Source organism: Anomalospiza imberbis, chromosome 2 (genome assembly GCF_031753505.1).
Source record: "Anomalospiza imberbis isolate Cuckoo-Finch-1a 21T00152 chromosome 2, ASM3175350v1, whole genome shotgun sequence".
Taxonomy (NCBI): Eukaryota; Metazoa; Chordata; class Aves; order Passeriformes; family Viduidae; genus Anomalospiza; species Anomalospiza imberbis.
In genome coordinates, this window is record NC_089682.1 from 80,653,961 (window position 1) to 80,679,889 (window position 25,929).

The window sequence follows — 25,929 nt, forward strand, 5'->3', positions numbered from 1 at the left end:
ATAGTCTTAGGTCTTATTATCATATGCAAATTTAAGATAACAGACACATTTCAATACACCTTGTAGCACTAGGCACTGGTTCCTGTTCCTTATAGATTGGCTCCTTCCCCATAACGTTCAACAATAGTTTTTTTTAGAATTACTATAGCAATCACTCTGTCCTGAAGACAAAATCTTGAGGCCACCAAGTGGAACCAGACAAATAGTTACAATGGTGTATTTAACTATCAACGTATTTCTGTATTGATGTATATTATATTGATGAGTATCTATTTAGGATGAGAAAACAAAGTATTATCATAAATCCTAAAAACTACTTATTTGCCATCACCAGAGTATCCAGAGTGTTTAGCTAAGTTTGAATGCTCTCTTCTACTGTGCTTTTACAAAGGAAAATTATGATAGTTGTGCTTATGTTGGCCATCTGTAACATGTGAAATCGAGAGCATAATCAATGAATTGAGGCCCTCAGCAGATTTAAGTGAAGTTTTCTCACCTCCTTACCCATATCCAAAATATAAAGGTGCCTGTGCATAAAACATGTACCAGGATTTTTGAGAACTTATAGGACTCCCTATAGAGAACTGATTAGGAAACTCCAGAGATAGCCATTAGCTCTGGAGATGAGATTTCTTTTACCAATCTTTACGTACCTGTTGTATTGGCTTCTACATCTGAAGTAGTTTTCTAGACTTCATTTTAACCAAGTTGCTGTCACAATACAAGTTGTATCATCCTGAAGCAACCATCTAAACCTGACCTGATGAACAATCTACTAGGAGCATCCATTGCAGTGTAAACTTCCAAAGCTACACAAGATGGAACCTTCTGGATGCTCTCCATACCTGGAGATATATATTGCTAGTACTGCTATTACATTATTCTTACTAATGATATTATTAATATAATCCATAAGACAAACATCACAACAGGACAGAAATGGTAATTTCTGATATTTTTCCAGCACATTCCAGGGGCCCTCCTTTTATACATTTTTGTTTATGGCTTCCTGTGCTTGTGAGTCATTATACTGAATTTGCAAATAGAGGTGATATTAGTTGCTGTGTAGCAGGAAGAGACAGCAGTGATTCTGACCCCCTTCCTGAACTCCATTTACAATCATTACACCCCATTCTTACATAACCTGCTCATTACCAGAAAACATGCAAAAAAATATGTGAATAAAAGCTGGAAGATTTAATAATAATACTGCATTCCTGATCAATAAATTGCCCTAAAATCCATTTCTAGGTGGAATGTATTTTTGTTGGAAACTGTATTTCTATCCAGTATCTGCACAACATTTCTCACTGACTGATACAGCACATGTTCCTAGAGGGAACCTTGATGTAGATAAAGACATACGAAATTGGTAAATCACTGCTGTGATTGATTATTTTATTGAGTGAGGCAAGAGGCTTCTTGTCACTTTTATTTATAAAATGGCAAGGGTCACAGAATTCAGCTTAACACACGGCACCCTCCCATCACCTTATGAAAAAGATTTATCAGTTCAAAATTTCACCAGTGAAACATGTATTAAAAAACTGCAACAACACCAAAATTATTGTGGCTACTCAGAGCAGATGTATGCAACTGCTCAGCTGTGAGCTCCTTTCCTCACTGTCCTCTCTTGCTGAGGATGTGCAACAGGGCAAGAACCTGTCTTTGTACTTGCTTTTTCAGCACCTGGCACACACATGAAGATGGAAAAACACATAAAATAGAACACTAAAGCTGGATACCAGCATCTACTGAGATAAATGCAAAATAGGTTTTCATACAATAACATAAATAATAAATATTATAATGTTTATTAATAATATTATTATAATAAGCTTGTGAAAATGCTGCAAGTAAAAAGTACTTTGATGGCATTCCTGTAAATAAATTTTGATAGGGCATATTTTCATTAAGTAATAGAAACAAAAAGCAAGAAAAAATGAATTAAAGCAGCAAATGCCAGTCTGAGAAGTTACCATACCACTGCAGTGTATTAAAATCAGTCTCCTATAGAGTTGCCTGTGGATGTGCAAGCATATTGTACTCTATAAAACACATAGAGATAACTCAGTGTGTTTAAAAAAGTAGTTTGCCAAACACAAAAGTGTGTGTGAAAAAGAAAGAGGACACTAAGGGAAAGGAACAGTGCAGGCTTTTTTTGCAGCCACAATTTATGAATAGGGAAGTTTAGCTAAAAAATTATTTACACAAGTCACAACATGTGTAGGTCACATTCAGCAACTGTTAGCAGAAAATGTGAAATTACTATTTGACCTTGCCTCGATTACTTCTGTAGTTTTTCACTGTCCTTTCCAAAACAACATTATGCAGTTACAAAATAGTTAGGAAATAAACCATATCTTGCCTTTTTGTTCATTCTGCTTTTGTGTTTTACTTTTGTACATCATGTCATTTTTGTCTTAACACCAAAAGACAGAGTGTGTACAGAGCACCACATTAGCCAAGTGCCCTCAGCATGACTCCTCAGTGAAGGCAAGGCTTTGGAGGTTCTACCTTAGCATGCAGCTGGTTGAGAAAAAAAGCCCAGATACCAATACTGCATTAATTTCAACTGGTGATAAACTGTCCTTTTTATTTTCAATCTTTTGTAGAGTTTATGTCAAGAAGTTAAGCAGATAAAAGTAGAACATCCCTTTGCCACTGAAAACAAGGCCTGGCAGACCCACACAGAACTTTTACCTGATCAACCTGATCTTTTTACCTGATCAACCTCAACTTTTACCTTTTACCTGATTAATAGATCAAAAATGTCATCAGAAAGGATCACCTACAGGTCAGGTTTACATTCCCCATCCCAGCAGCCACCAGTACACAAGTCCTTGATAGTCACTGGTACCTGTGGTAGCCACACAGTCTAAGCCAAGCTGTGCAGAGCTCAGCAGGGACTGTAAACCCTGCACAGGCTCTTCCACCTCAACCCAGAGTCACCTATGTCTGCATTATCAAGCAGAGAAGTGCTGCAGACACACAGATATTACAGGCATATCTTGTATCTCAGAAGAAAGGAGACTGCCTAGAAAATGCAATTCCCTGGAATCCACCAGTATTTGTTTTTTCCTCTAGTCTCAGAAGTTCAGTACCTCTTGGGCTTGTTTTTCCCCTTTGCACTTCAGCTGACATCTATGAAAGTATCTGCTAATTTCATGTAGTACCTAATCAGAAGAACATCTGCGTGTGCATAAGATTCAATGAAAATCTGTCTTTTGGACTGCTTTGCCTAACTAGAAAAACTAGGATTCTCAAATCAGTCTGTCTGACCAGAGTACAATTTCTGAGCACGTTTCTTCATTTAGCATTTAACTTTTCATCTTTTAAGAGGGTTAAACTACTCAACATAATCAAATCTATTTCTCTTACCAACTCTTGCTGTTGTTACAGGGTATAAAATTATGAAAATTAATTTTTCACTGCTTAGTATCAAAGACAAACACCATAAATAAAAAATTAAAAAGAAGCCAAGATCAAAGCATGTATCATCTGGAAACCTCTGGGTCCACAGAATGACTCCATCACTCCCACGGGTGTGGGGTCTTGGCTTTAGGAAAATTTTGCTTCAGCATATTTATTACAAAATCAGTCAGCTGAGTACCTGTAACGGTGTGTATAAAGACACGTAACCTCGCAAAGACAGTGTGATACATCATACTTTTTCCTTTGGGATACAAAAGACCTTCTGGAGTCAGGTGGTTGAAGGAGGGCTGTTTCTGGATAACAGCCTAAGGGTGAACTATCAGACTAAATGAAAACACATCCTATTGCAGAGGAACATCTCTACTTCTTTCTTTCTTCTTCTTTTTTTTTTTTTTCTTAATCCTCTTTCCATATCCACTTTTTCTTTTAAAGAACATCTACAGTTTGGATCACACTTTAGTTTAACATGCAGTTTCACAATTTCTTTACCCAGGTACAATTTAAAAAAGAACCCTCACAAAGTCTTTGGTAACATGACCTACTCTATCCATTCCTCACTATGTTCCCTTTGTCATTTGGAATAGGTACATATCAACCCAGGTATTCTTGAAATAGTCACTTGTCACACTGAATACCCAAACTCCTAAATAACTATTTTTAAAAACCAAACTTTAACACCTGAATTGATATTGCAAATAAGATTTCAAGCATCTGACATATTCTGAGTAATAACTTGAGGGAAACAGGAATGGGGGAAAAGTAAGAAGGAAACAATTTTGAAGAAGGTGCTCAAAGTGAAAACAAAAAAAAAGTAGCTACTTTTGTTGAGAGCAAGTCCTGAAAATTAGAGTTGGAATTTCAGAAGGTAAACCAGAGTTAACCCAAATGTAGCATCTTTCCTTCATTTAATGGACCAAGGGTACAGTAATTCCAGTAATCTCATGCTTGATTTGATAGATTAAAAATAACAATGATGAAGATGCAAGTGTTGCTGCTTTCTTTGAATCTATTACCTCTTCACCCACACTGAAGCTGCTACCAATGGTGTTAAATGGCAGCTGGACAGAAGTCACCAGCTACTGAATAGCCATCAGACATTCATAATTTTCAGTCACCAGCAATGGGCTGATACCCAGTCTCACCAAAATTAAACATCTCTTTTATTATGCCCTTTCCCAAATATTATTTGATGCCAACAAAAACACATCAAAGTGGTTTACAGGCTTTAAGAAGACATCAGAAAAATTAAATAGAGGTAGGATTATCTACTGCACTTGGAATCAGACATCAGACTTCTGCCTACCCCGGAGGTCACACTATCTTTTCTCTGCTTTTCTTCTTTGCCTTGTTCCATGCTTCTCTTCTCTATTTAGACTGAAAGCCTTTTGAAGCAGACAATACCTCAAATGGATTTGTAAAAAGCCAGAATGCAATCCTCCTGCAGCGAGATTTCTGTCTGGTGGTACTGTTTTGAAACACTGTCAGATGTAAATAACAAACTGAAGAAAACATAATAATGTAAAAGTCAGCCCTTACACAGATCTTCCTAGTTTATTTGTACTCTTGGAAGAAAACACTATTCTGTGTTTTTATATAAAAATAGGATACATCTGTTCTCAGGAGCCAAGGAGGCTATCAGGAAAATACAAGTACATTGAACATATGCTCTGTTACAAAAAAAAAACCAAAAAAAAACCAAAAAAAACCCCAAAAAACCACAAGGATGGAAAAAAGGTGAATACCACCTGTGTAAAGGCATACATGCCTTCGAAATATGCCAAAGCTCAAGAAACAACAGGAAGTGTGTGTTTCTCACAGACAGATGCATTTTACTGTGCCCTCAGCTAACCAGAGCACAGATTTGAACCTTTGTGGCCCTGAGCACTTTTGTAGCCTCTGGTTCCATTAAGGGTCTTTCCCTGCAACCCTGCAGCCTGATTTCCACTCACAGATTCCCCACTTAGCCCTGTGCTGCCATAGCAGTGTGTCCTAGAGCCTGTGGAATGATGTTTTTCATCCTATTGCTCCCATGATGTTATTCCCATGGCCATGTATCTGCAAAGCCTGACAGTGCTGCTGTGGCAGGTTCGGTATAGGACTTTCAGGCTTGCCAAGGAGGCTGTCTTTAGGGTCAACAGAGGGTAAAAGCACCTGCAAAGAGTGAACGTCATCTAAGAGCACTGAAATTGTCGTTAAGAATTCTTTTTCCCCAGTAGCAGATGAGACAATGAGGGAAATGGTTCTCCAGGACAGTGGCTGGTGGCTCCCCAGGGAGAGGGGACATTTAGGGTCCTTTGCCCGCTCCTCACAGAGTCAGGGGTCATCACAACAAGGTGAGACTGAAATTGAAAGCAAGGGCCTTCAAGAAGAATTTCCTCAAAAATAATTTAACATTACTGAGTTTATCTTGAAAGCACCAGTTTTGGTAAAATACTGTTCTTCCAGACTTATAGATGGAAAAACAAGACACAGAAAAACAACAAATGACCAACCCCTCAAAAATACCCCTTTGATTTCTGTAAGCAACTTCAGAAGCTATTGGGATGAATTTGGGAAAGTTTATCACCCCAAACCACCATTTGCTCAGAAAAAGGAACTCATGGACTTCATCCAATTTATAAATAGTGCAAGCCAAAGGCTGGCTGAATTCATTGACCACCTGAAATTCTGTGTCAAAGAAGGGAAACAGTTGTTGAGGATGGCATTTAAGTGCTTAAACCAGAATAGATTGTCTACATGTCTTAGCTTTGTTTATACATCTATTTCTTTAACAAGGGGAAAATGGCCCAAGACTTTGCCTTCATTAACTCTAAAAATGATGAATACAAATCAGCTATGCTGCATACCTGCTGAATACCTGCATTAAAGACTATACCATATTACAGATGCATACACAAGAGAATAAAAGTTAACTCAAGGATATCTCTTCATTTGACAATTTTACCAGTTTTAATACCCAACTTTGAGATCTGAATATTTTTTTAACATAGTCTTTGTATATGGAACTTTCCTTTTTTGGCTCATGTAATTATCCATGTGTATTTTCTTAATATGAACATTAATTTAAGTCTGAAGCAGAAATATTATCCTTTTGTGCTGTTAGAATATGCAGACTTCTCAAGGTGCAGCAAGAATCAAAAAGAAACAAAAGGAATCAGATTCTTTGTAATTAGCAACAAGCTCTTTTCCATTCACCTCTCTCAGCTTTTTGTCAAGGGTACACTACCAAGAATGCTTTCTGCTTCACTTTATCCCTACTTCTTTCAACTTTAATCTATGACAAAACACTTCAGAAAATGATACACCTTTAACTTTTTGTAATATGTATATAAGGTCTTTGATCAGAACAAAGAATCTACTCTTTTTTCTTATTTTCCCTGTTTATTGCTAATCAAAGAAAAATCCCTAAAAGTAGTTTAAAGGTTAACTGAAAGGAGTTAAAAAACATACAATAAAAATACATGTACATACACTTAGCAGTAACAACATGAGACCAAAAGCATAACTTCCAGCTATGCACAAGTCATTCAGGAGCTTCTCTAGTACTAAGATGTTTCATGTAGACATCATGGAAAAAATTATCTGCTCATATGTGTACTAGATGGCCATTTCTCTATTCTGCTTCTGTCACAGGTACATAATTCTAAGAAACAAGCAGCATTTTTAGGCTTACTGGGTGGCAGAAAAGTGAAATCCCTACATATTGTTTGCATTTCATGGGAGAACTTTGGGTTTTGTCTAAAACCATCTAAGAGTCATTGTTCCTCTTTCTTTGTACTACTGCTTTTTTTAAATGCAATGTCTAATATAAAATTTGATTTAAAAAAAATCATTGACTGATTTTAGTTTTATGTGGTTTAAAAACAATTATTGATGGCAAGTGCTTAGTACAATATTTTTTCATTGTATGAAAGTAATACTGATCTAAGTACTCATGTATGTAAGGTTAGAAATAGGCTTACTGTAACATTCACACAATTTGACCTATTTGCAAAAAACAAACTCCAGAGATACAGACAGCCAGATTGGAGCCGTTCTCCTCACTAGAAATAGATTCTATAGAAACACTTTTAATTGTTTATCCTTTTTAAGCTTAAAAAATTTAGAATAGAATAGAACAGGACAGAACACAATAGAATAAAATAAAATAGTTCAGTTGGAAGAGCTCTACAACAGCCATCTAGTCCAACTGCCTGACCAAAACCTCAGCATGTACAGCTGAGAAGTGGAGAAATAGAGTGGCTTTGGTGAGCAGCTGGCATCCAACCAAACACACAGGTATTTCTTGGTAAAGAAATGCTTCCTAGCTATAGAATCATTGAGCTGTTAAGACCAGAGAAGACCTTTAGGATCATCAAATCCAACTGTTAATCCAGCACTTCCAAGTCTACCACTAAACCATGTCCCTCAGTGTCATGTCTACACATCTTTTAAATATCTCCATGATGCTGACTCAACCACTTCCCTGGGCAGCCTGTTCCAATGCTTGATAAAGCTCTCAAAAAGAAATGCTTCCCAATGTCCAGTCTAAAACTTCTCTGGTGCAGCTTTGAACCATTCCAACATGCCTTGTCACTGGATACCAGAGAGAAGAGCTCAGAATTTTCACCTCCACATCCCCTGCTCAGGAAGCCACACAGAGCAATCAGGTCATTCCTCAGCCCTTCCTTTTCTCACAAGACAAGCCTGAAGTCCTTAGCTGCTCCCTATAGGACATACCTTCCAGCCCTTTCATCAGTTTTGTTGCCCATTTCTGGACACATTTGAGTACCTTCCCACAATTCGTAAACTGTGGTGCCCAGAACTGTACACGTTGCTCAAGGTAAGGCCACACCAACACAGAATACATCCTGATGATCACCTCTTTCACCTGGCTGGTGGTGCTGCATTTTGACACACCCTAGGATGCAATTTGTTCTCCTGGTTACCAGGGCACACAGCTGACTTGAAACAAGCCTGCTGCCTGGTGTAAACCAGCACCTCCAGATCCCTGTCTGCACCGCAGCTCTCCAGCCACTCCTCCCCCTGTTTATACTCGTGCCGGGCATTACTCCATCCCAGGTGCAGAATTTGCCAATTTTTCTTCTTAAACTCCATCCCATTAATCATTGCCCAATGCTCCAATCTACCTAGATCCCTTTGCAAAGCATCTTGTTCCTTCAGAGTCATCAGCACCTCCCAGTTTGTTATTATCCTCAAAATTGTTAATGGTGCATTCACCTCCTCTATCCACAACATCAATAAAAATATTGAACAAAACTCACCCTAGACCTGAACCCTGAAGAAATGCTGCTGGTGACTAACATGTGCCTACTTCCTATAAATGTATTTTCACATAAGAAATGTTTAAGATGGTTACATCTGTCATCAGCATAGCACCATCCAAAATGGCTTGCATTTTTAATATGTTCACTACATTGTTTCATTTTTTGCTATAAACATCACGATATGTTAATTATTATTGTTGTATAGTAAAAACATTCCCATTTTTCCATAGGCTGTAAAATAATCTCCTGATCTTTTGAAGTATGTTATATATTCTGCTCAGAACTTCACAGCAGTGAACTGCAAGAAGCTAAGATTTACTCACCTACACTTCCCCAGCACCTTTAAGTAAAAACACTACTATTTCTTTCAGAACCAAAACTAACATGCTATCACATATTCAACACAGAAAAAATGGTGCTAGTCCCATAGAAATCCCACAGATTCTGTGTTATTTGCAGGACACTTATTTTGCATAGAAAGGAGCATACACAGTTCAGTGTTCGTTACCTGTACTCACAAATTCATTAGGAAAAAAAAAATAGAGTCTGTAACATTCACACACCAAACAGGGCCACCCTTGCTAAAGTTAAATTTAACTCTGTTCCACCTAGCTACTAAGAAAGTAACTTAACATATTTATGAGAAAGCTACTCTGGACTTGTTCCTCACAAATTATATTTTATCCCATTACCTCTTTTCAAGTTTGTGTACCTCAGCTGTTCTCTAGGGTGTGTAGGAGGCAAATTGCCTCCCAGCCCTGATACCTGTATCTATGCCTCTGTCTCTTATTGTGTGTCTCCCACTTTCCTGCTTCCCAGCGCAAGATCTTTTATTCTCAACTTTGTCTTTTTGGAAAAGAAAAAAAAAAAAAAGTTCCAGTTAGTCCATCTCTACCTCTTTGAAACCAGCACTGGTCCATTCTGATAGCCATCTCCCCAAAGAGACCTTATGGTGCTGGATGCAGGTTTCAGGATGCAATTTGCTTTCCTCTTGGCAGAAGACTGAGGCAGAAAGGGAGGTGGATTTCAGACAGATCTAATGTTTGCCTCTTGCAAAATCTGTATTCACAAGGAATGCTGAAAATGCTTGAATGGGTCTACTCAAATGGCTCATACCAAGGATTATTTGTACCTTCAGGCCTCAGTACTGACAATTTAATGCACTTTTTTATTTTTTTTTTCTGCTTGGGAAAAACTGCAGGGGCGAACTACTCATCAGCTATCTAGTGGGTGCTACTGCGAAGGCAGCCAAAGCAAGGCCCTTCAGACAGAACTTTCTAAAGCTTTTTGCTGTGTCTTCTCTCCAGCCTGTATCACTGGTTTGTTAGGTCAATTCTGACATTTCTTCCTCAGCTATCTTGTCACCTCACATTCACATCTGTAATTGCATTCTTTCTCTGCCCTGCCTTTGTTTTCTCAATATCCTCATGATCTTTAATCAATCTTTTCCTCACTCCCTCAGAAACAAAATACAAAAAAAGATTGTGAAATTACGCTTTTAGTAACACAGATCTTATGCTGCATAACTTGGGCTACTTTCTGGATTGTTCTCATTCAGTTCCTAGTACAAAGACTACCATACATTTTTTCCTCAGTGTTTAGGTACTGGAAGCAAAAACATGCATGAAAATAAAAAGTGAATTGAACCACTGTAATGCCAGAGTATGATTTATTAGATGCTGAAGCTTTATTTTGTATTGGGAAGACATTTGACCTCAGATGTCACTGAGAAAACCCATGAATTTGTAGAATCAACTATTTTGTACATACAATGTTTTTCCACAGAAATGTGGAATTTTAAGTGCATTGCCCACTCTATTGGAACAGAATGGTTGCTGTTGTTAAGAAAGATTGTTTGCTTGCTTTACCTGAGCTAGTAGACGCAGGAGACTTGCTGCGTTGGGATGGGCCTTGGCTCTTGGTGGTGCTCCTACGTGAATTTGAAGCTATTTTAGTATAGGAAGTGGATTTCACCACCCGACATTCTAGAAGACAAAGAAATAGCATAAGTTAGCAATTAAGAAAGCCAGCAAGATTCTGTAACAGAAAGAGCACTGAGAAGTGAAAACATTTAGCCCACGCTTGTTTTCATTCACCTTGAGGAGTTTTATGAGAAAGTATAAAATCTGTATAAATGGCTCCATTAAAATCCAAGTACAGTACGTACCATATCCCAGACAAAGAGCTGCTGCAGTAATCCAGACTTTTGAATTCCATGGTTACTGCAGGTACTTAGGACAGCTTAATTTAACAGTGCTGGGACTACTCATAAAATTTCTTTGCTTTTGAAGATTTCAGTACAAGTAATGTGGCAATTTTTTGTAAACAATCCAGATGCAATGTAAGCATTTTTGTCAGCCGAGGCAGTCTCCTCTAGAAAAGCCTGAAGTCTTCTTTTCTGTATCAAAATGTTACGATTGAACACGATGACGCAATTGTCTTCCACTGATGAAAGGTTTGAAGAAAATAAAGCAGGTTTGTTGCTCCTGCTTAATCCTCTGGTGAGCAATAGCCCACACTGTGTAGCACACACAATTCATCACAGGTGAGAGGAAACAGCACCACTCGCTCATAAGAGACATCAGTAAAATCAATGAAGAGGCGAAATTACCCTCCCACTCAAGAACACTACAAGATGTTCAGGTTAGAGTTTATGTACACCCACACAGATCTGTAGGCATCCTTGCATTACGGCTGCAAAATGGTTCTTGGCCAGGGGATGAAAGAACTTATTGTGCATAGCACTGATGTCTTGCACTCCTAATGGATACTAGATTAATCACCAGACATATTACACAGCTGGGGAAAAAAAAAAAATCCACTTCTTAGTCAATGTACAATTAAAACTCTGCAGCAATGTTTACACTGTCTTCACCTGACAATGTCAGTACACTTCACATGTTTAAAAATACATCAGTAAACATTTAGTTCTGTACCAGACCTGTTTCCTATTTTATTCCCATGGTTAAGGTTCCTCAACAAAGGTTAAGAGAAATAAACAAGAGCTTTTTCTTCCTAGTCAGAAAATACCGTGAACAAGCCTGCACATTATTTAGTCTTCATAGATCAGTGGAGCCTGTAACATAGTTTAGACAGATTAGAGAACAAAGAAATAAAATTGAGCATAACTAATTAACATATACACCCAAGAATGATGTCATGAAATTTATTTCTCTTGGCTGCCCAGTTTGTCTTCCATCAAGCTGTTCAAGGAAATAGAAGCAAGAACTGGTGCATTACTGAGTGAAACATCTAGCACAGCTGGGTGCTGAGAGGACCAGAGAAATGCCTTGATCTTCCCAAAGAAGCTTTCCTTACCAAACTCTCCACATTCCTAATGCCCAATAGTAACTAATTTCTTTCTGTTGATATTTTTTTGTGATTCATTGATGACTTCCCTTGTTTTATACCTAACAGTGGAAATGGAGAAAAACATTTACTCTATGAAGAAATTATCTACTGAAAACAGGACGAATCAGATGAAAGCTTTCAATTAGGTGCCACTAGGTAACTACAGCAGGAATCCTACATTGATTTATTGCCATAAACAGCTGCTCCAGAAACTATATACAATGCAAATGTAAATAGGTTCTTTATCTACCTGTAAACAAAAATGTAAAACTTTCAAACACCTAACAGCCTGTTAAAACTGAGACATAATCCTCGTGTGGGCCTGATTCACAGGAAACAGTCAGGAAGGGAACTGCATATTCCAGTGGTCAACAAACAATAAGACTAAAGCAGAATGATCCAACCAAGCTAATCCCACTAGAATATATAATTTGCTTATTTAAAGATCTTAAGAGTCCATGAAGGAAACATCTACTTTATGCAATATATAAAAAGCTTTCCTATTTCCAGCATGTAAAGAAAACAATTATCTACATCCCTCTCCTGCAATTCATGTTAAAGCTTAACTCTTAATTTACTACAAGTATTGATACTCATTTGGGTTCTCTCAATACCTTAAAAACACCCAGTCTTAAATATGTTATCACAGCGGCATTATCACCATAGCTAATTGGGTCAGATTTGGCCAACAATGGGTCTGTCCTGGAGCCAGATGGCAATGGCTCTGCCAGACATGAGGGAAGCTGCTGGCAACTCCTCATAGAAGCCACCCCTGTAGCCCCCCCCCACCTCCAAAATGTGGCCATGCAAATGCAGTTCATCAGGAAATCATCCTGAGGGGCTACATACAGACCCTGACCTGTGAGTAACCCCACACAAATGGCATACTGCCCTAAGAGGAAGTCACCTCTCGCAGCTAAACAATCTCTCTCCACAGGAGAAAAACACTAATGACCATATGACAATCCAAGAAATGTACAAGCATCACAGGATCATAGGATAATCCAGTTTAGACATGAGAAATTTCTAGTCCAGTTTCGTGCTCAAAACTTGAAGTAGCTTTACATTCATAGTCCTGGATTACTTGGGGGACACTTTAACCCACATGGGGCATACACAGTGCAGGAGGATCTTGGAGAACATCAGTGTCAACTTCCTGTTCCAAGTGACAGAAAAAAACAGTAAGAAGAGATGCTCTGCTCACTCTCACAAAAAAAAAAGGAAGACTCTAGGACTGTGCAAGCAGAAGGCAGCCTTGGCTGCAGTGACCATGGTAGGAGAATTCTGTATTTTGAAGGGATTGGAGGGCAAAATGCAAGATCACAGTTCTGGACTTCAGATAAGCAGACTTGGGACTCTTCACACATCTGCTTGGAAGAGTCCCATTGGATAAGGCCCTGGAGAGAAGAGGGACACAAGAAAGCTGAGTAATATTAAAGGATCACCTCCAAGTTCCACAACAGTCCATCTCAACAAGCAGGAAGATGTTCAAAAATGCCAGGAGGTCTGCATGGATGAACATGTTGCTGCTGACCAAATGAAAACATAAAAAGGAAGGATAAAAAGGGTGGAAGCAGGGACAGGTAATCTGGAAGGTATATAGTCTAAGTCCAAGCATGCAGACACGGTTAGGAAAGCTGAAGCCCAATTAGAATTGAATCTGATGAGGGACATCAAGAGCAATAAAGAGTGCTTCTTTACATACAGAGGGAACAAAAGGACGCCTACAGAAAATGCACACCCATGAAACAGAGCCCCAATGCATGAGATATGTGCCCCAATGACACAATGTGGAAAAAGCTAAAGTATTGAATGGCTTCATTGCCTCAGTCTTCACTATCAAGCCAAACCTTCAGGAATCCCAGGTCCCAGAAGCAGGGTGAAAGTCTGGAGAAAGGAAAACCTATTCTGGGTGGAAGATGATCAGATTCAAGAATACTTAAGCAAAACTGGCACATGTAGGTCCATGGGACCTAACAGGACACACTGTGCGGGTGCTGATAAAGTTGGATGACGTTCTTGTGAAGTCACTCAGTAGTCTTTGAATGATAGTGATGATTGGGATAGCCATTTGAAGACTCAGCAAATCTCACTCCTATCTTCAAGAATACCCAGGGAACTACAGACAAGTCAGACTCACATCAGTCTCTGGGAAAGAGATAGATAAATGAATAATGAAAAAAAATTCAAGGCACATTAAGGACAAGAAAATGATCAAAAGCAATCATCATGGATTCACCAACAGGAAGGCACGCTCAACCAATTTGATATCTCTGCAATGAAATGACTAGCTTGGCAGATGCAGGGATAGCAGTGGATATTGTCTACCAGGACTTCAATGAGGCTGACATCTCAGACATTTTTCTTTATATCCAGTCTAAAATTTTTGTTTCAATTTATATCTATCACGACTCACCCTCTTACCAAGCATTACTTTCAAGAGCCTGACTCCACCACCTTGATGGATAAGAGATGCTGCCTCATTGACATTGGAGGCTACTGGCAGGTACCCCTGAAGCAATTTCCTTTTCCACGCTGAAAAACTCCAGCTCCATCAGCCCCTCCTCATACAGCAAGAGCTCCAGCTACCCCCATTATGATGGTCCTTCTCTAATTGCCTCCAGTTTAATGGTATCTCCTTTGAACTGGGGGGGCTTTAAACTAGACACAGTATTCCAGATGTGGCCTCACGTGCTAAGCAGTTAGTTCCCTGTCTCTACTGAGCCCTATTTAGTCTACGACACAGAAATACTGTCTGTTTTTCCTATTTTTCTATTTGTATAAACCCTTTTGAGCTCAATTATCAACTTCTTTGGCACAATTTTCTTGTTCCTCTCAAAAATAATTCACAGGTTGTGAAATTTTAAAAAGTCACAGTTCAAATGAGTATATATTCTCTTGAAGGTAAACTTGTCAAGAGTCATGTTTCCTGTGGGTTTACAAGTTTATTCTTAAAGAACATGGGCTATGGTTTTGCCTGTGGAGAGCCATGTAGTATAAAGCCTTCAGTGCTGCACACAGCAGGCTCAAGAAACTCATGCTTTCAAAGACTAGGTCAAAACTACTTCCAGAGTCTAAAAGGATTTCCAGTCATGGGTAGAATACAACAAGGCTGCTTGTTTTAAATAGGTCGCAGCTCCCAGGAACAGTTTATGCATGTGATTCTGTTGTCACATTTAGTTTGTAAAGTAAAATTTTACTGCAGGCAAAGATCCCACACAGTAACCACACAACCACTGCTTGTTCCTCTAAGACATTACCATAATTTGCCTGTTGCTGTAGGAGAGCTCTGTCTGTATAGAAAAAACAGAACAAAAATGCATGTTTTATTGAAACTGTGTTTTCTACACAGAATCTAAACTGGTGAGCAAATAAATGCATACCTTCTCCTCATTAACAGTATCTGGATTACTATACAACAGGTCCTTTGCAAGTAATGAAACAGAAGAGTTTTCCCCCCAGTTTTCTGATGCCAAAACTGTATCAGAAATAGATCTGAACTCCTGTCAGAAGAGACGACTGCCTTTCTCACTCATGTGGGCATGGCATTCCCAGACAAGAAGAAACACCAAGTTTTTCTACATTATGTTCAGTAAGGAAAGAAATGTTTCATGAAACCCCAGTTCTTCCTCCCACCATTGACTGACTGAGATTAAAGGAACAAAATGATGACACCCATGGTAACGCAAGACAAAAGAAGGTCAACTTTACAGTTTGAACTTTACAGAATTTATTGTCTTCCAACTCAAAATATTATATAAATAAGAATGCTTTTCCAGAGAAAACATATTGCAATAAGATGTTCTATTGTATAGCAACATAACAAAGCTATAAAGTAGGAGAGAGAAGTACAGACTAACAGCAGCTAGGCTAAAAATGTAACACTGCAGTTCCTTTATTGCATGCAATATTACCAGAGTTCTGAGGCCTTTATTGGACATTAACAATAAGGCTGAGGAAAAAAAGAGAAAATACCCCAAGGCTACAATCTGACATAATTAAGACTGTTGGGACAAGATAAGAAAAACAGAGTTACTGAGATTTTAAAGTGGTGTCAATGAGCAGTAGGAACTGTCAGAATCAGGGGGGAAGCACAACATACATACTTGTGAGCTCTTGACTCTTCCTGTTGCCAAATGGATAAAGTGAGGTAAGCATGAGGTACATAAAGGATGCTAACACACGGAATCACAATGCCTGCAGTCTCCAGCCCCATGATGTTTCATTTCCAAAATGTTACATTAGCTTCTACGGTCATTAGAGTTTACAATGGCAAAAAAGCAGCAGAGAGTAACTAATCTGCAATAAATGTATCATAAAATGAAAAAGCTTAATATGCTTCTAGAGAAGACTGTGAAAAGTTATTTAAACTACCAGGAGATCAAAAAGGCTTACTTGTCAGCAACTAAGAAGCTGACTGTATGGCCTTCATGAGTTCTTTCTGGGCAAAAATATCACTCTCTGCTGTGTTTTGCTTTTCTTTGAGGTCTGTGTGTAGGGAATAGATTTTATACTTTCAGTATCCCTGCCAATCTGGTTCTCTAAGAAGAGAACATTTAACTTGGTTTCAGCAACAGCTGTATCCTGCAGATAAGCAAGAGGGGAGGATCAGGGCTGTCTGTGGTTGTTGGTAAGCCACTTCACTGTAAGCCTCAGGCTGCTGCCTTTTACCACTGCTTAAAGACATTAGCGTCACCAGCAAAGTCCTCAGGCCAATCAGTGGATCATTACCCCAAATGTAGTATCAATTTTAGTTTTTAATGTTAATGGTAATTTGTCCCATGCTGCTAATTCTTAATGCAGCTAATAAGATTTTACTTTTCAGCTGTATTCATGCCTTCAATTAATGCCAGTAATCTCCTGTTTGCAGAACTAAGTTTCACTCTCTTCAGCAATAGCCTCCTGTCTAGTGGCATTGATACACACTGCAATTCACCCTACACAACTGATCAATCACTGGCAGCTATGACTTGAAATTACAACATGTTCAAAAGGGTAAATATCATGCAGTTTCCAAAAATGAAAAGGGATATAGAGTGTTTCACAGACGTTTAAGTAATTTCAAAGCTTCTATCGTCACGGTTGTGCCTGCTTCAATTTTTTTCTGCACATCTTCCTGTTTAATGTGTTCCTGAACACATTGCAGATGCGGGTGGACAGCAATGTATGCATAGAATGCAAAATCCTGAAGTTTATCCCATGCACTAAGCTCGATGTCACTGTAAATGCATGAGGTTTTGAGACATTAGATCTTCTGATTTGATTTCTTACCAGTAATTGGTCTTCCACACATGATAAAAATTAGGAATTCTATTTTTCTGTGTGCCAAATACTTGTGGAAGCAATTACCTAAATCTCTTGTGGTTTTTTTTGGAAAGAAATATACTTTGATTGAGGTATAAAATACAGAAACAGCTAGATTTTCTTTCATGTGAAAAATCATTCTCCAATTCTGAAACTGGGGTAAGTATATAATATAAAACACAAACTATTAAAGCCATCTATGCCTTATTACACATCAAGAAAATAGAGACTCTTGAAAGGTCTTAGTAACACAAATCACTTCACCCAAGCTAAGAATGCTTTCAGATGTATGCACTACTCCAAAAATACCTCATTAAGATAGAAATAAGGAATGCATTTGTGAATTCACATTTTATCAATAATATCTCATTCTGCTCTAATGTATAATCTTCAGATTCTGAATTCAAATGTTTCTAAATTCACCAGTCTAAATATTTACCAGAAGAGGTAAACATTTACATATAAATCAAAATGTTGCTTCAAGTATTTATTATTTTTTTCCAAACATGTTCCTGTCTTAAGGACACTGTTGGGAGGATAGAACTCATCTAATACTAGATAGCTAAAAATATGATAAACTATGAACTATAGAAGGACCACAGTCCTTCTACAGTCAATGGAACATTTTTCAACGCTCATTTTTATGACCTATCTTAGGAATCTGTAAGTTAGAAAAGATGAATCTCACTCATGAATTATCAGATACAAATTATAGGTTTTCAGTTTTGGTGAAAATACCCTAATTAGAAACAGTATCTCTGGCCTGGCTACAGGCTTTGTTACTTAATACAAACATTAACACAGGATTTTGCTGCATTTTGTAACTTTACTGTGTGTAAGTAGATTTTATCTCCCCACCTTCTCCAAGTCCTAACCTTTTTGTCAGATTAATCTCACACAAACCTCCACATTAATATTTTGTCTATAAAAACAACATTATGTTAAATCTTGCTTTACATCAAAAAAGAAATCTGCTATCATGAAAGATTCCAGCCCACAGCAGTGGAAAAAAAGGACTGAAAAAACATTTTTCATCACTGCAACAGCTTTTCTGATGAGGCACAATATCTAATTATTTTCAAGCTCTGCATTTGTAGGCAGAAAAAACTAAAAGACTACTTCAAAACCTGCTTGTCCAAGTGAATCTGAAATACTTCTGACTGAATGTGAATGAACTTGCATGGGTAAAATATTTAAACTGAACTATCAGAAACTATTTTAAGATATCTGAAGACTGAGTTGAAATAAGAATTTTGTCATTAGCTAAAACATACCCTTTGTACATGTTCTCTTTGACATGTCTTGCATATCTTGCCACACTCTGTTCTACTCCCAGAGATTTTAATTATCACTGTTTGCTCAATATACTTTAGCCAAGATGTTCCATTGCTGATACAAATGTTCATTAGTTTGCCCTTGTATTCAGCACCCTTTCCTTACACCTCTGCAGATGTACCACGTTAGCTGCAGTGACCAAAATATCACAAAGCTACTTTTAACTGGAAATGTTTAGGATGGCACAACTAATTACAACTGCAACCACCTGTACTATTTTTATTTACATCCTTAGCATTATTCTTCATGGAACAAAGAAATGTGACATGCCTTTACTTATGGATTTCCTTTTCTTTCAGTGACAAAAGCTTGTTTACTGGGCATATAGTATATCAACAGACATCTCTCAAAAAATACTGCTGAAGCCACAGGAAAAATTCAACACTGAAGTGCCTTACTTTATCTGCACAGTTTGGATGGAAATTTTCTTTGTGTTGTTTTATTCATTCAACTGGAGATGAAATGAGAGAATCATACAAATTAATTAGTTCTCATCTATTCTGTTCATCAAAATCAATGGCTTGCTTTCCTTTTCATCACAAAGAGGTAATATTTGTCCCATTACCCATTAAGATAATTCTGTTCATTACTTTGAGAATAACTGGACCTCCTATCCAATCCATATGATAAATATTAACATCATCCTAAGCACCAAGTACACAGGCATTCTATCATATGTTTTTCAATTACGGTCTAAGAGAAGCGTCAGTGCTGCAGTCCAACAAATTCTGGTGTTCTGGTATTACTACTTTCTGTCTGAAGAGTATAACTTGTTTTCAATTGTTTACTATTTCAAATTACTTTTTGGTAGTTTACAAGCTCAAGCCATTTCACAGTTACAAATATAAACCCTCATTCGCAAAATATCATGTTAACATGGAAAGTATCAGCTAAAGGTATTATGAGAAATATCCATTCTAAACAGTTAACTTTTAATAGAATTTAGCAAGGTCTCCTGAAGTTACAGATTTTTCTGTGTAACTGATTTGTGGTGAGCAACAAAATATGTATTTAAACTGCCCGACTTACTTCTGCTTTGATTTTTTTTCAATTAAATCTGCCTACTTATAATGCACTTGTTAGACTAACAACTTTATTATGAGGTATTAAGTTTTAAAGGCCTTTTTTTTTTGGTCAAAGAAATGAATTAGACAATATTGGGATAAAGATTATAGTCATAACAGTTAAACACAAATCAAATTCCCATGGCTTACACAGCTATTTAGTTGGATTAGCAAGGAGTCTTGCACAAAACTAGGGATCTACAAATATAAAATATCCATAAAAAACAGATGAATATGAGAAGCCAATAGTTGTCAGGAGTTTTGTTATTTGAATGATCATTAAAAAGACAAATTACAATCAGGCAGATAACTCACAATAGTGAGACTAGAAGACAAGATACACTAAGAAGAGAGTAAGTCAGAGAGCGTTTTTAGATAACATTTTCAAATTAGCAAGATAAGAAAAATATTTAGAGATACACCTAAGATGAACCCTTAGCTACCAAACACTATTTTATGAGAATTTTGAAGGACAAAGATCCCAGAGAGAAAGTCAAAGCAAATGTCTATCTTTAAAACTAGGACACAACAGAAAACTGGGAGTTAGAGAAAAGACACCCTTATTTGAGATTATTGAGAGAAGTTATCCAAAGGGAGAGTATAAAGAAGACAGAGCAAGATCCTTTCCTTCTGGTTGTGGCAAGACAAGAAGCAATGGGCACAAACGGAAACACAGGAGATTCCCTCTCTACAGAAGAAAACATCTTTTGTCTTTGAAGGGACCAAGCACTGGCACATGTTTCCCAGAAAGATGGTGGAGCCTCCAGCCTTGGGTATACTCAAAAGCCATCTAGACATGATCCTGGGCACCCACACCAGATGACCTTTAGACATCCCTTTCAAGCTCAGCCCCTCTTTGTTTCCACAATACAAAGCAATAAAGGAAACAAAATACTTGAAGCTTAAAAGACATTAAAATTATATACAATAGTCAAAAGGGTTTTGTCAAGAATAAATTGTGCCAAAGTAGTCTTCCTATAAAGGATAACAGGAGAAACAGTAGAGATTATAAGGCTTTCTGCTCAGAACTTTGAAACTCGAGCTGCGATTCAAGAAAATACCATCTGTAGACATTGCTTTTAACATGGGCATTGGAAAAGCTAACCAATAGTTACTTGGGTAGTTTACTGTCAGACTAGGAGACAATGAGCAGAGAAACTCACCAGAGTTTTGTTTCTAATCCTGGTCCACATTTACTTGTTTTAATATGCAATTAATACAATGATTTAAATGAATTTTAAATCTGTAGATGACACTACCATAGGTATAGCTGTAGGCACTGCAGAACAGTATACATCTGAAGTCTGCAAAGTCATCAGAAAAAACAGATAAAATTAAACCAGACCAAGGTACTAGAACCACAAAAGAATAAGCAACACAATAAAGGTTGAAGCCATCGCTACAAGAGTCAGTTGCTTAGACACAAAACAGCAGCTCTGCAAAGAGGGTCTTAAGTTTTGCAGTGGATCACATGCTGAATTTGAAGTAAACTACTACAGAAAATGGAATCATCCCTCTGGCTGAGGGTATCACCTCTGTGGAGGACATCTGACTTAATCCCCTGGGCTACTGCAGTGTTAGCTAACACAACAAATCCACTTTTGTGCTTCCCATTTATAAACATGAGGATTTCACCTTCAGAGGATTAAGAGAAAACTAAGGAATATTACAACATGGGAAATATGACTACTGAAGGAGAGCTAATATAAATGGGATCTTTATTTTCAGAAAAGAAGTGATGAGACAAAACAGCAGCCTTCAGTACTTAATAAGACTGCCAAAATGAAGAAAAACTAAATTCCTGCTATTAGTTTTATTACAAATACAACAAAGCAGAGTGATCTTAAGCTTCCAAAAGGTAGATTAATTCAGACATGAGAAAACCTGTTTTCAACTGCAAGGATAAGGAAATACTGGAACAAATGATGTGGAGGACTTCTTGAATTTCCCTAACTACAAATGCACACACACATGTTAGCCAGAAACCTAAAAAGTCAATTTAGGTAAGGCAGGTCCTCCCATGGAACCTCTCAGATCCCTCCCATGATTCTTTTGATTAAGTCTTCCTAGTATGACTCATAAAAGGTACTCCAAAATTTTTTCACTGTCAGCACTTCTACCTGAATGCAGCTGAAAGATAAGTAAAAGGGGGTAAATATTCTCTAACTGTATGTAAAACTGAGTGAAAGTCAAAGAACATTTTAGCGAGGGAAAAGTGATTGCTTAATGGGTGAATTAAAATCATTATCATTTCCTTAGTGGGGAGACCACTGAGATATAAATATTTTGTCTTCAAAAGCCAGAATGATTAACTTTTAGAATTTTTCTCAGTAGGACATTAACAGAACTGGTATCTCCAGAAAACAGACCTTCTCATTCAGAGACAATTCAGAGCCTGGTTGGCTAATAATGTCTCATACCATTGAGATATATGTACATTTCCTCCAAACCAACGAGATGACAAAACTTCGGACTGAAAGAAGACATTTCTTACTGGCTTCATGGATTAGATGCTTTTGTAGTTTCATTGGACAGATCTAAACTGATTTTGTAAGGCTAGGGTTGATGAAAAGGCATGATGTCTCTATCTACATTTCCCACAACTCAATCTGCTCTTGAACTACATCATTCATTCTTAAGCTCACAGACAAGTCCAGATAAAAAGACCTAGATGAAAACAGAAAAGCTCACACATTCCATGTAGTTCAAGAAAAGCTGTAATTAAAATAAAAAAATAATAAAAGAGAGAAAATGAGAGAAAAAAAGCCAACCAATCAAAACCACATTAGCCTACATAACTTTCTGAAGCACTCTGGACTGTAACCATGTGAAGCAAGGATCAGAGGTAAATATTCAGCCAGTGCTTAAATGATAATCAACAAGAAGTGTGTAGGCAGGGAATACAGGAGGAGTGCTAACTATGGATCAAAAGACTATATTTATATACATTCCTCAGGTTATTGTTGAAAGCAATGCTTTACACTTTACCTAAAAAGTTATAGGTATCATTTATGATAGTGTCTAGCATTTCAGTGGGTCGTTGTGTACAGAACTATTTTTTGTAACCTTTTTTGTAACCTATTTCACTACTGAGTTGTACAAACTTAGCTGATATTAGATAAATCCAGTTTGAGTTGATCTTCTTCCATGAAATGAAAGCCATTACTACGATTGATAAAGTTTGCAAATGTGACACCCTATCAATTTCCAATTTTTTGAACAAAGTTGATATCCTACTAAGTGTCTGAAGAGGGCTGTCATGTGAACTGACAAAATATTGGGCTGCTTTTGAAGTTGTGTAGCAAGTATGAAAGATCAACGAATAATTAACAAATTCTGCCATGTTATTCTTTGTGAATCCCTCACAATCTTTTCAGATATGTCTTTATGTCTTTCTCAGATATGTCTTGCTTCTTTAAAACATTCATTTAGAATTTTGAGATTATTCCATACTTAAAAGTATTCATAGTTTTGGAAAGGATGCAACACTCTGAAGCTGTTTCTGAATAGATAATGAACAACTCTCACTAAAGACCTTATGCTAACTTATCTACAAATATTTTCAAAAAGCTACTTAATTTCCTTTGAAAAGTCATTAAAACATACCTTTTTTTTTTTACAGGAATAGAAAAAAAAAGTAAATATAGAGAATTCCTAACACAGTTGAACCCAAAAGTTAACTTTAAAACCAGATTTATTCACAGGACCTACTTACCTTCCTCTAGATATTCTAAGAGAGAATGTGACTTCTTATCACCTACTTAAGCATACAGATAACAATGTTGTTCAAAGTCACAAAATACTGATATAGACAACAATAACAACGATACAATAGTCCCTAGAACTCCTAACTTCCATTCTTCCAGTGTCTGAAACAAGAATCTCTTCAAGGACATCACAAATCCAATTCATACCCAAAATGTAGAAATACTGAGACAACATATCCTTGCCTTAACTTTCCAATTTGCTTCTAACCTCCCCATGGTTTTGTGTGTCAGTCCCAGCCTCCCATATGTCTGTTCCTCCCACAAAAATGCCTCTACACTTTCTCTGACACTAACGTCTATGAATAGAAAGCTCTCTCTGAGGCAACCTGAACAAGGCAGCTTCCCTCTCTGTATGATCCCCCGATGATTTTATAATTTAACTATTGCAATCGAGATGATGTAACACAAGGCAAAACAAACAGATGGGCAAGAGATATAAAGCGTGGCAAGGCCTAAACTGGAAAACATCACTGCCAGAAATGTTGTTGGGCTCGCAGCTGCTGACATTGATCCTGGGACGTGTGCACACTGAGGATTTGCTGGCAGCTGTGTTGCTGGCTGAGATTTTTGGCATGTGGTTCTACTTAGGTGCCACAAGCTGGGCTTTGTTTGCTTACTCCACATTAACATGTGCCTGCATGCAAAACTGTGGAGATAAAAGGTAATTCTGGATGCCAAAACTCTGCTGTGTAGATCAGGCATGTTTTCCTGTGCTGAAAGAATGTGATGAACAAATGGAGATTTTTTGATGAGGCACGTTTACTCTATATCTGCAGCATAAAGATCTGGAGGTATTATCATACAATTAACTTGAGTAATGGCACCAACCTAGCTTTGTGACAATGGAGCTCAGAAGGGTAAATCAGCATATCCCAACTTGCAGCCTGTGCTCCTGCAACAGCCTACTGGGCTGTGTGAGAAGTTTTATTTAAATCTCACTTGGGCACTTCTAGAATTAACAGGAATTCTGTGAAGGTATGGATAGTAAATAATCAGCCCCTGGAAAATTTCTCTCCTAATTATTATTACTCCATGCTATCTTTTAGTGACAGAAGGTCCAGTTCATTAAACATATAAAAGCAGAGGACTAGAGATAGTGCTTTGAGGGAAAAAAAAATAAAAATTAAGAAATATTGGGAAAAAGATACGTGTATTGTAAGCCAGTGCAAATTCAGTGATAAAACACCACAGAACATAGTAAATCAAACCCTCAAGTACTCTGACTGCTCAGTCTCAACTCATCACTTTGTGGACCATGACTAGGCAATGGCGTTTCCACTGCAGTTATGGACTACAGCCAGGAGCAAGAAACACTTGATGGACTGAGCTATACAAATTAAGTGATCAGCAGGAACAGCTGAAGAAGGGCAATCGGATTCCAGCTGCCTGAACTGTTTCAAATAAACAGCATCTTTTAAAGTCACCAGTCTCATGAGAAAATTGCCTTACTGTTTGAAGAAGAGCTCCTTTCCCTAATACTCACACCTGATGAAACCAAATATCTGCTTTCTCACAACATATAAATAAAATAATCTGTGTACATCTCACACGTGAGAGGAATGTAGTGCAAACTGCAGAGTCTGAAATTAACTACTACAAATCTGAGATATTTATAGAATACAAAAGTAATAGATATGAATGCAGAAGTAACGTTTCAAATGGGTCAAAAGCCATTATGGGGACAGAAGGCATTTTCAGAAGAGTATGATTACTGAATTCATATCTTACTTCCAGCAGAGTAGGATCTCTAGAATCTAGAATAGCTGGATTAATATCTGGGCTGCTTTGAAACAGAAACTGCAAACAAGTATTTTTATTTTGTTCATTATTTCCTCCATTCCTTCACCAAAATTAGTAATTTTATAGGGTAAAATATGACTATAAAAACAGAAACAGGTAATAGAAGTATTTGGCATCTATTCCTAAAAACCTAACTCCTTATTCTAACAAGCTTGCAAATTACATACTGATACATAACAAGGTAACAGTTGAACTACACAGTTATCTGCAAAACTGGCCCACTTTCAGTTACTATTTAGATGTCAGAAGGCATGAAAGGAATGGCTTGATGAGGCAGGAGGATAACATGATCCATATATTTTTTATTAAGGCAAAAGATTTTTTTCTGGCTATTGATGCAAGGATGATGGAAAAATTTACACAAATGCTCCCAAAACCAATCAGAGTTTGAGGCAGGAGACTTCATCAGCCACAGTTCTTACTCACAGGCACCTCATCAATGATTTAATATGACAGAGGGAACTGCAGCTTCATTATCTGGTGATATTTTATTTATTCATATTTAATTAATGCATATCATAACAATTCGGAATTTGACTGCATTGCAGAAGACAAGGGAAGGAATGAAGCTGTTCTACTGCCTGTGCTAACACATCTGCTCCACAG

At 37.5% G+C, this 25,929-nt stretch overlaps 1 protein-coding gene across 5 annotated transcripts in view; it reads right to left on the reverse strand.

The window, feature by feature from the left end:
• DCLK1 (doublecortin like kinase 1) overlaps positions 1-25,929 on the reverse strand; it is a 229,762-nt gene that overhangs the window by 66,268 nt on the left and 137,565 nt on the right. For 3 of the 5 annotated variants that reach the window (XM_068182011.1, XM_068182012.1, XM_068182014.1), the window contains exon 5: positions 10,571-10,687. In XM_068182011.1, coding sequence (XP_068038112.1) covers positions 10,571-10,687 — 117 coding nt within the window. Of the gene's footprint in view, positions 1-10,570; positions 10,688-16,605; positions 16,638-24,131; positions 24,170-25,929 lie in introns of those variants that run through there. The other 2 variants (XM_068182018.1, XM_068182017.1) reach the window with 2 other exon arrangements.